General features: G+C 38.1%; 1 protein-coding gene and 1 long non-coding RNA gene across 3 annotated transcripts; both read left to right on the top strand.

Annotated features, from left to right (window-relative positions):
* Window positions 1–5,811: 5,811 nt before the first annotated feature.
* On the top strand, window positions 5,812–9,961 carry LOC130738706 (uncharacterized). Of its 2 annotated transcripts, none has more exons than XR_009019540.1 (4): window positions 5,812–8,309; window positions 8,477–8,671; window positions 8,766–8,872; window positions 9,747–9,961. It is a non-coding gene; the product is annotated as an uncharacterized LOC130738706 (long non-coding RNA). The 2 variants fall into 2 exon arrangements; XR_009019539.1 differs by having other exon boundaries at window positions 5,816–8,302.
* Window positions 9,962–10,314: 353 nt separating this feature from the next.
* Window positions 10,315–11,293, top strand: LOC130736790 (60S ribosomal protein L29-1-like). Its single transcript, XM_057588578.1, has 2 exons — window positions 10,315–10,368; window positions 10,806–11,293. The coding sequence occupies exons 1-2, from the start codon at window positions 10,315–10,317 to the stop codon at window positions 11,046–11,048; spliced, it is 297 nt and encodes a 98-aa protein (XP_057444561.1). The 3' UTR covers window positions 11,049–11,293.
* The last annotated feature ends 82 nt before the right edge of the window (window positions 11,294–11,375 follow it).

An 11,375-nucleotide genomic window follows, 5' to 3' on the forward strand; every position in this document is an offset into this window, starting at 1 on the left:
CAAGCGCCTAGGCGCTCGTACTCGCTGGAAAGGCTTTTTGACTTCTTTCTTAACTCCTCTTCAAGCTCCATCAAGTCCTCCATTAATTCCATGCTTCTTGACCTTCCTTCTCCTTCAGTTACTGATCTGAAAACTTAAAACACAAGGCAAGGAAAATTCCAGAAGCTCAAAGAGCTTTGTTAGCAAAGAGGGGCCTCAATTATCAAAGGGAACACATGCAAGTCCTAAAGTTACTTATAATGCAAGAAAAGTCCCTATAAAACTACAAAATTACCAAAACAAAGCAAAACACAAAGAAAGATAAAAATGCATGAGAATGCATGAAACACTACATGAGACTCAACAAAAAGACTCAAAACAAGCAAAGAAATGACCCTAAAAACACTACTAAAATAGGGTCATCAACAAGTTCCTCAGAACTTCTGATCGTCAGAGCTAGAACAGCTTGGGTCTTCAGAACCAACTTCTTGCCAGTCTTCAGAACTTGAGTCTTCTGCTTCTGGACCGTTCCACTGGAACATCAGGTCTTCAGAACTTCTGACTCTGGTTCTTTAGACTCTCTTGAGAACTTGTATCTTCAGAACTTCTGAAGGGTTTGCCACTGTTCTGAACGAACATGGTACGCTTTAAAGCTCTCTTTTTAGTATCCCTTGGTTCTTCTTCTTCTGAATGGATAGACTTGGGTCAGGTTCAGAACCTGTTTGTCACAACTAAGAAGACAAACGTTAGGGTACCATAATTGTTCATCATCACAAACCTTAATTGTAATCATCAAAACATAGAGATGCAATCACTGATCAAAACTTGATCTTACATCAACTTCATATGCTATTTATACTAAGTCTTTTAAATATGATTGTTACATGGTGTGAGAATTATTGAGTGTATGTAGTGGATATTAGAGAGTTGAAACTAGTCGTTCTGATCACAAGCACTTGATATCAGATATTCTGATTTGTGTTTGAGACTTAGAGGGATGAAGACTTTTTGCGCTGTGGAGGAAGGCTTTCGAGTAGGTCTTCATCGTCCATGATAGTTGTAGGATGTGCTTGTTTGCTTGAGTCCAACTTACCATGTTCAGTCTTAGTTTAAATTTGGGTAGCCTCTTGACTGTTGAAGCATGTGCTTGATAAGACATTTATGCTTTTGGCTTGTAGGCGCTCTTCATAGTTTCTGTGGATGTTATATCTCTGTGCCTTGATTTGTACTTTGTGTTAGGCTCAACTAGTCACATGTGAACAAACATAGTGTCTGACTTTAGTTGCTCGATTCTAGTTACTCGATCTAGTTGCTTCTTCATGAGACTCATTCCTCTTCTGGTTGCTTAAGTCTTCATGTATTCAAATCTCCTTGAGATAGACACATTTAGCACAGGAGTGGAAGTTAGACGATGACTTCTTGAATGATAGGACGCTGAACTCCTGACGATCCAAGCTATGAGCTTTAACTTTCTGAAATAGAGAGATTGGACGTTCGTGGAGAGGATGCAAGGTCTTAATATATGTTGAATTTCCTTTTGGACGTTCGTGGAGAGGATGCAAGGTCTTAATATATGGTGATCAGACCATGAATGTATAGACGATGCAAGATCGTAATGCCTATTGAATTGTCATAGTCTTATAGACATTACTTTGCATCATTCTTCTTCCTTCAACATCCTTGTTCTTCTAGGCATAGAATAGACATTTGATGCTTTGAGTGATGATGCTGGATTGGGTTGAATTGTTGTTTTTCTGTTGATGCATTATTTGAATCATTCTCAAGATGCACAAGATTATTTTTCATTGTCTTCAGTTCATCTATTGGACACTGATCGTTGCTTGCGAACTCTAGAGTAGGGATGGCAACAGGTAGGATCGGACACGGGTTTTACGATTACAAACTCAAACCCAAATCTCATAACCCAAACCCAAATCCAAATCAGACCCTTATGGGCGATAAAATGAAATCCATGCCCAAACCCATTGGGTTTCGAATTTACCCGAAACCCAAATCCAAATCAAAATCCATTACTCACGTGAAATATAAACTCGTCCTTGAACTCGATCCGGAACATACTTTCATAAAAAAAAAGTGAAATTCATAGAAAGAAAAAAAAACAAATACTATTCATCACCCTCATCCATCACCAAATTGAGACAAGAATAATTTAGAGTTTACTTTCTCAAACATACAAAAGTACAATTAATCATCAAACACTAAGAACAAAGTTTATGAATATATAATTATGTTTCGGGTATCTTTGGATTCAGGTTTGGGCGGGTACGGGCACGGATTTAACTAATACCAAACCCAAACCCATAAACTACTACATTAATGGGCAAAACCCAAACCCAAACCAAAATCCAGTCAACTCGGATTTTGTCCGTCGAATCGGATCGGGTTCGAGCGGGTACCCATGGGTTTGGGCAAAATTGCCATCCTTACTCTAGAGTCTTTAGACACGCTTGTGGACTTCAGACTGTTTAGAATATGGACGATGTTGTATCATAGTCTTTGTTGAGTTGGGCTTGAATGCTTCTGTTGACTTTGACTCTGGACTTTTCTTTTCAAGTCTCTGACGCTTCTTGCTTGAGCCTGTCTTCTCCATTCTTCTTGTTGATTTTCTGAAAGGACTTAGTCTTGATCTTCATCATCTTGTCTTGATTTTCATGTTGATCTTTGCTTTGTAATGAAACTTTGTTGTTTTGTTCTGGTCTTCTTTGCTTTGCCTTGTCTTCATTGTTTTGTTTTGGTCTTCATTGTTTTGTCATCATTAAAACATATTAAACCATATGTTCTTCTAGAAGGAAAACTCATGTAGACCTTACAATCTTTTCTTTTTTGATAATGACAGAACTAATATGTGTACCTTCCTAAAAAAGGTAGACTATGTAAAGCTTTTGATTTGAAAGGAAAAGTTAAGGAAATTAACATATACACAAGAAGATAGCAGGTCAGAGAATAAATACAGAATGTAATTAAGAAAAGCACATAAGTAATTAATTGTTCAATTAGTTGAAAGAGAAAAATAAAATATTTACTATGGTATACATAATAGCTTATCCAAAAAAAAACTATGGTGTACATAATAAACGCAGATAAAGATAACACTTAGGATTAAGCATCTATAAACACTACAAAGGGAGAACTTATTTGCTACTGTTCACTAAGAAAGTTTTATACCATGTGTGTTGGTCCACTATAAGGCAACGTGTGGTTTTATTTTTGTTGCTTTATCTGATTTTTTGAGCTTTTTTTTTTTTTTTACTTTTTCCTACTTTCCTGAGTTTCCTGACTCCTGAGTATGAATGCGTGAAAATTTTTCAATTCACTTTTCTGCAATAATTCATGTTACGAGTTTATTTTACATGAATTTTCCCTATATATAAGGCACTCCAATTGGGAAGATCATAACAAATCCTTCACTTTTTTGTTCATTCTGTGCACAAAGATTTGAGATGGGTATTGTAAGACCCTAGACTTACTTATGTAATGCTTAAGTGATAGATTGAATAAAATGAGACTTTTGGCTAAATTTGAGTTTTGACAGATTACGCCTGTCAACTTGTGTGAATTTTTAGAGGGTCTTAACGATCTCATTTGGGAAAACTTCCTTCATGAGCGTTGTAGCCCTTTAAGTGTAGAAAATTCTCGAAGTAGAATCAGGTCATTTCGACCTTTGTAGCTCGAGATATTCGAATTTTACCGAGCAGGGTTCTGGCTGTAAAGTGCCAGCGAATTTATTAATGTGTTTTTATTTTTTATTCCGAATTTGGTTGGGTTTTTAATTAAAAATAGTTGAGTTTTAATTATGTTCAGACCTGATTAGGGTTGATTAGTAGGCCATAGGTTTAAGTGGTTTGGGCCTAAAAAGGTAAAAGTCAAACCCTAGCCCACATGTTGGTTTGCATGGGTTTTAGTCAAGAGGGGGGAACCCTATTTTCTAAGAATCAGAAAACAGAAGTTGCACCCACATTCTTTCAGCGGAAAAGAGAGAAGAGAGAGCTTGAGAGATAAGAGGAGCGCCGCCGCCCAAGCCGCCACCACAACTCACGACGCGCGCGCGAGAGAGAGCTTGCGAGAGGGAGAGAGATCGCGAGTGGAAGAGGGAGAGACCGAGAGCAGGGCAAGGAGGTTTGGACAGCAGGAGAACCATCTTCTTTCTTTCTATTTTCAAGCTCTAAAACAAGGTAAGGGCTGGTCCTAGGATTGGGTAGGTTGTTAGGGAATTGTTGTCATGATTTGTTGTGAAAAGTTTTGTTGTTGGAGGGTTTTGCATGAGGGTTTGGTTATGGGATAACTTGCTGGACTTTTATGATCATAATGCTTGCTGGATTTTGCCATGAGATACCATGTGTTATTGTTTCACTATTTGCTATTCTTGCCTTAGACCTTGATGCTTTGTGAAGATCTCATGCAATACTTGCTAAGTTTGGCATGAAATTTATTTGTCCAACGTGATGAGTGAGATGTGTTAGGTTCTGAAATCTTTTCTTAGGGTGATTCCACATGAATATATGACGTTTTGTTGCTGGAAAATGGCTTTGAAACTTTGCACTTGCATCTTCAAAATTTTAATTTAGGGCAGAAGTGACCCTTCCAGTTTTCTGTACTGGACAGCGGACTTCATGGCCCGATATCACCTATTTCTGGTTTTCAGATGAAAACGTGATAAACTAGGAAGTTATAGATATTCTAATTAGATTTCTAGGCGTATAAAGAACAAAATTTTTGGTTTAGTAATGAGGTCTGGAGATCGGTTTTAGTGACTGATACACCTGTTGTTTTCCCTGTAACGGACAGCGAGCTTCAGAGCCTAATATCACCAAGTTCTGGGTTTCAAAAGAAAAAGTGTTAAACTAGAAAGTGGTAGATGTTCGAAAGAGGTTTCCAGGCATGTATAGTATGTCATATTCGGTTGAGAATTAACTTCGGGAGATCGTTTTTCGTGATCGCTGTTCCTGCTGTTTTGTTTTTTAGAAAATGAATATGACACTTGTTTTCAGAAAACTTGAATCTACTGGTTTTTGGGTTGGATGTTTTTCTGAATTTGGAATATCTAATTTACTTGTATGGTATTGATGTATTTTGTTACTGGCTGGATTACTTAGTTCAAGGGTCCCTCATCCAGCTGTAATTCCCTTGGGCGCTTGGATTGTTGTTTTATTTATGCGACATGAAATTAAGACTCTAGGTTTGACTTTAGAGCCTTAAGAACAAAGAGAAAGAGAATTAATAATGTTGTGACTCGCTTGCAAGTGAAATTAACTAGCGGACATAGGTCAGGTAGACTATGGTCCATGAGAACGATGGGCTTGCACGCGAGGGTGTTTTTGTGGATGAGCCGGTTAGGTCTCCACGTGATAACCATGATTTAGTCATGGGATAGGGATTGACTGTGTGGGTCTCCCTGAGTGATTTGTGGATGAGCCGGTTAGGTCTCCACGTGATTGAGGGTTGTACTGCGGTCCCCTCCGAGAATTGTTCATCTGCGGATGAACGAGATTGGCCAAGGAGTTTTGGTGGGTTGTGCGATGTGAGGATCCGTTAGTACTGACTAACTGACTGTATATCCATAAACGACATATAACGTTTATATTGTGATACTGTGTGACACTCGAGAAATCGGGGCGTTACAGGTATCTCCAAATTGAAGAGCTTGGGCATCCGATCTGTTTTTTTTTTTTTTTTTTTCAAAAATTCAGTATTTCTTTTATTCTCTGACTGGTTAGTGTTTGACCCAACTTATTTTTAACTTTTAAGTTGCTTTTAAGATAATTTGAGCCAAACACAATTTTAAAAAAGCTCTAATATTTGGTCGCGTCTATGGTGTAACCCATAAAAGGGGGTGCATCGGTGTCCCCTATACAAAAACTTTCATAAAAAGGGGGACATTGTATGTATACTAATTTTAGACCATAGATATATTAATTAAATATTTCAACGGTTTAGATTAAAGATGCAGATTTACTAAATTGCCCTGCCATTCATTAAAAAAAATCCTCTTCTTTCTGGTTTTGATTGGCAACGCCGCTTCCCACCATCATCTCACCCACCCACCACCATCAACCAGAAACCCAGAACCCACCCACCTCCACGCCACCCAGAACCTACCACCACCACCAACCAGAAACACATAAACCACCCACCACCATCACCAACCTCTTCACGCCACCCCAAACCCAGAACCCACCACCATCCCTAAGATCCATCGAATCAGAGCTCAGACCACCACATCCACCAATGAGCCAAGCTCGACATCTGAATCGGTCACCACCACCAGCTCAAGGCGGATAACCCATTTCAGATCTGAGGGAGGTTGAGTGTGATGCTGGTCGAGTGGTTTTGTTCACTGGTCCAGGAAGTGAACAAGAGGGTTAAGAAGAAGGAACAGACGCTGAGGAGGAGTGGAGGAAGAAGAAGGATTTGCAGATGCTAAGGCGGTCGAGGGCGGGGATCTCATCGTCGATCTTGTCCTCGACGGCTTGCACCACCGTGAGGACTTGCTTCTCGATCTCGGGACGCTTACTGGTACTTGCTTCACCACCCCACACGCTGGTTATAACTGTCACCTGCAACCCAGATCGACGAGAAGAGGAGCAACAAACCTCGATCTGGGTTCGTCGCCGTCATCATCAACGCTCTCAGAACCCTCAAACCTCACCGATGGCTTGGACGGTGGATCCAGATTTGGTGACGTTTTCCCAATTGCTGTCGAGGATCTCTCCTTGTTCCTCTAGATCCCTCCCTCTCTCAAATCCATTTTGATTGATCTTGGGTGGTGGCGGTGGGGGCAGTGGTAGTTGGGTGCCGAAGGGGGTTGTGGCTTGGGCGGTGAAGTTCTGTTGTGGCTTGGGCGGTGGAGTATGTGATGGCAGTGGTGGTTCACGGGTTGATGGATAAATTGGTAATCTGACTTATAAATTATGAGGGACACCGGTGCATTCCCTTTTAAGGGTGACACCATAGATTTCAACCTAATATTTTAAGTAACTTATTTTTTATAACAGAAAAAAGTAAAAAGTTATGGAGAAGAGCTTTTTACTTAAATGTAGTTTATGACTTATTTTTTATTAACGTTATCAGTTGATTCTGTTCTATCTGTTCGCCATCTTCTTCTTCGTTCAAGGAAAACAGAAGGTTCAAGGAAAACAGAAGGTCTCCTTCTCAGACTAAACTGCGACGAGGTTGAAGGCTGTTTTCCACCAAACTGAGAGTGAGAGGAGATCGAAAGCGCACGGCCTCTGCAATCTTGGAGAGGAGATCAAAAACCCCTCTAAATATAGCCTCCAATCTGAATCTAATACCTCCATCGATGGAGTGTCGTGAAGCAAATTATAGAGATCGGTTTCCTGCGAGATCGATAACCCCTCCAAATATGGCTTCCAAATCGGAATCTTCTGGATTTTGTTTTCTTTTGGAAATCTCAATTTTGAAGAAGGAGGGGGAGGGCTTTGCTTGCAACAGAACCGTCAAGAGGAATAGGGTCTCCTGGAATCTATGTGACAGAGCAATTTGGGCTCCTTCTAAGCTTCGATCAAGTCCCAAATTGCAGAATCAATGGTTGTTCTAAGCTTGCCATTGATGGAGTGAAGCTTTTGTTCTTTGGATACTACTCGGTTCCTATTTATGTTAAAGAACAAGACACAAACTGTTTCTAGATTTTGATAATTGTTTGCAATTATTATTTGCATTGGCTAGTGCTGCTACATGGATCTTGATAATTGTTTCTTCTTGATTCAATTCATTTTTCTATTAAAAGAATCATTTGTTGTTTCTGGAAATCATTCAGTAAGCACTTACCACCAAATAACTTTTAACTTAAAAGTAACTTTTGAGCTATTATTCTAAAAAAATTGTCAAACATCTTCTACTTTTTTTTTAAATCTTTTATTTTAAACTTTTACTTATAAGTAACTTTTAAATCATAAAAAAGCTGGGCCAAAATCTGAATCTGGGTCCTGAAAAAGTTCGAATTTTTCTTCTTTTGACACATACCCATCTCATTCTGTGTGCACACCCCTGAAAAGCTATGTTTTTTGAACTTGAGAGAGCGAGCGGAGGTTGATTTAAAGGTGCTCATGGCTGAAACTGATCACAATACTCGCAAGGTTGCGCAGATGGGTGAAAGCCAAGATTAATTAGGAGATTGAAAAGGGAAAATTTGATGAAGATTCAAGCTCTCAAAGGCGTCAATGGAAGCCAGTTTTTGATGACGCTTCAATTTCCCATAACAGGCCTCTCAAGAAGATTCGCAGCCCTCAACGTCAACAACAACATCAACCTTCTCCCTCCTCTGCTCCTTCCTCCACAGTATCAAGTACTAGGTTTTTCCCATTTTCCTGCTTTGCCTTTTATTTTATTCTCTTACCTTAAATTTGTCAACGATGCTCTGAGATGCTTGACAGTTTTGATACAATTATTAATTTGGAATTGAAATTGAACTTGATCCCATTCTTTTCGAATTCTAAAATTTTAGATGCTTATTTTCTAGGACTTGGAAAATTGACAGCTTCACCGACTATCTGGTGTGGCTGATGGCAACAAGGAGGTATCATTCTTTCTTATAAAACATATTTTCCTTTGAAAATTGACAGCCTCTTTTACTTGATGCACGCTACATGTTGCTATGTGATTGGAAAATCTTAAAATCCGACCAATCCACATCGATCTCAAGGTCTTAATGAAGGTATTATTTCTCTCTTCCATTTCACTTACAGTTGATCTACTAATCTATTGCATTTTCACATTTCTGATATAATAAGTGGTTGTGTGTGTTTCAGTTTAAGGATCTCAGGCTAGAACCCACTCAGGCCTTCACGGTGATGAGCAGACTCCCTTCTAAGATGCCTACTGAGATCCGGTGCTTCTTGTGAGACTCCCTTCTAAGGTTTGCATTCAACTTTTACATCTATGATTGCCCAATTTTGCATTTATAATCACAGCTTCATTGTTTGATCACTGAATCCTCGCATTTGAGCTCTTATATGAAGTATCCTTCCTCTAATCTGAACTCTCTTTCGCAATTCATTGTTCTCACGTAACTCATGAGATTTCTCCTTTGCTGCTCGCATGATTCATTCGCATGAGAAGGGGAAAACTTAGAGTGTTTTTCTTAAATATCACAATTCACTTGCTCAGATTTAGATCTATTTGAGAGAAGTTTTACCTGATTTATATTATATAGCTCAATAGATATCATGGAGATTGATATTTACTTTGGATTTGTGGCTGTTGATATCTTTAACGGAGCGCATAGGGAACATGACTACATCAAACTGTAGCTTCAAAATTTTACTTCCATTTTCTAATTTTTCTAATCTTATACTTTTATCATCCTGATCCCTCATTGGATTTGTGTACATTTTTTTCCATAAATAAATTTTCAGTCATTTGAAAGGAGTCTTGCAATTCAAGATGGTGATTACTACACCCTCTAGATTAGTCCCTTAACCCTTTTATATACTTTTTAATTTTTCTTGACCATTTAGTTATCGATTGGTGATTTGGATATTTTCTTTTTATCAACCTCATACATCTATCTATTTATCTATTATAATATAAAAATTCTGAAACGCAAAATATGGTGCTGCCAACTCAAATAATATCTATTAGCAAATATTGCCATGTTAGATTTTCATCATGTGTCAAAATATGTTGCTATTCTTCCTTTTCACATCTATTGATCATTAGTATACAAACTTAGTGTTACTTTATAGTTTATTCTATTTGTGTCTAAACAATTTTTTCCTCCAACTCTTCAGGTTTACATGTTTGCAGAAAGGTACAAACCTGGATCCTGTCTTGAGTACCAGACTACTAGCTTTCTTGAACACCAGCTATTCTTGATGGTCTTGTAGGAGGAGAGAAGTTTTGCGGACACATTTCTCTTCAAAGTCATCTTGAGAAGATCGTTATCATAGATATGACTTTAGCTTGAAGATGTATGGTATTCAAGAGAGTAGCTTTGCCTAAATGGTATCTCTTTAAGCAGAAAACCTTCATTTTTTTTTCATGATTTTAATATTATTATAAAAATAAGGTGACGTGTCTCTATCTTCCTTATCTCCCAACTTTGCATCAAATTTTTCATGTCCCATGTTATCAGAGTAGAGTAGTTGGTCACAAAATAAGTTTATTAAATTGTTTCTAAAGAGTTTATTTTTTTAATATAGTCATCTTCACCAGTTGGTGATTACTTGTATTCACACTGACATTCTTGATCAGCTCATGAGAAATGGGGACCTTACGTACAAACTTAGTGATAAATAGATAATTGATCAAATAATCACATTCTTATACTCATGTTATGAAACTGTATCAGCTACTGCGATGATGGTTGTCAAGTATCTCCATGATAATGATGGAGTTCTTGAAGAAGTCAGGGTGAGCCAATGTATAACTAATTTCAAATATGTTTTCTTCTTCTAGCAAGTTGGAGGAAATTAATGGTGTCAAGATGCCAACTTTAATTTCGATGAAACTTGTGCATGCGGGTTTCAAGTTCAAGTATAGTCTTTAGGAAATGTTCTAAGATGCAATTCGATGTTGAAAGGAAAGGGGATATCTTTAATCTCTCATGTCCTGAAGTGAAGTTGAGAAAACAACAAATTGTCAAATATGATCAGTATTAGGATACCTTAGCTTCATGGCTAGAGACATGTAAAACAGTTTATACATGTATCATGTCATTCTTAATAAGAACATATGATGTAATCCTTTTTACTTTTCTGAATACTAAACCATGTAATATTCAGGTTACTTGTGAATGTCACGATGTAGAAACCTAGATTGACATTAAGAAACTTGGATAAAAGTTTTAGTTCTCATTATTTTGTTGCGCTGGAAAAACCCTAGCTCCTCAACTAGATCTTGAAGAGACTGCCAAGTCGAAGAATCAAACCGCTCACAACCAGTCCTACAAGGCACACAAGAACGGCAACAAGAAGCCCAAGAGGCACCGCTACACTTCCACCAAAGGGATGGATCCCAAGTTTCTGAAGAATCAGAGGTACGCTATGAAGCACAACAGGAAGGGTGTTGAATCCGTCGCTGAAGAAGAGTAAAGCGTTGGTCACTGATGGAGCTATTAGGATTCTCAGCTTACATTTCTTATTCAGGCTCTATATGTTTTGTTTTATTTCAAACCTATCTCTATATTACAGTCATTTTCATGGTTTGTTCTGAATCCAGACAGAATGGAATGGTTGATCTGATAACATTATTGTTCTGTTTTGTTGAAGACATTTAATTTTATTAGAGTTTTAGTTCCCATATTAAATTGAAAAAGGAAAGCTCAAACTTCCTTTCATATCTGTGTTTGTATTGCTATATATGTTTGTACTGTCACGGTGTAGAAACCCACATGCTTGCTACATATGTGTGTTTGTACA

Source organism: Lotus japonicus, chromosome 2 (genome assembly GCF_012489685.1).
Source record: "Lotus japonicus ecotype B-129 chromosome 2, LjGifu_v1.2".
In the NCBI taxonomy this organism is placed as follows: domain Eukaryota; kingdom Viridiplantae; phylum Streptophyta; class Magnoliopsida; order Fabales; family Fabaceae; genus Lotus; species Lotus japonicus.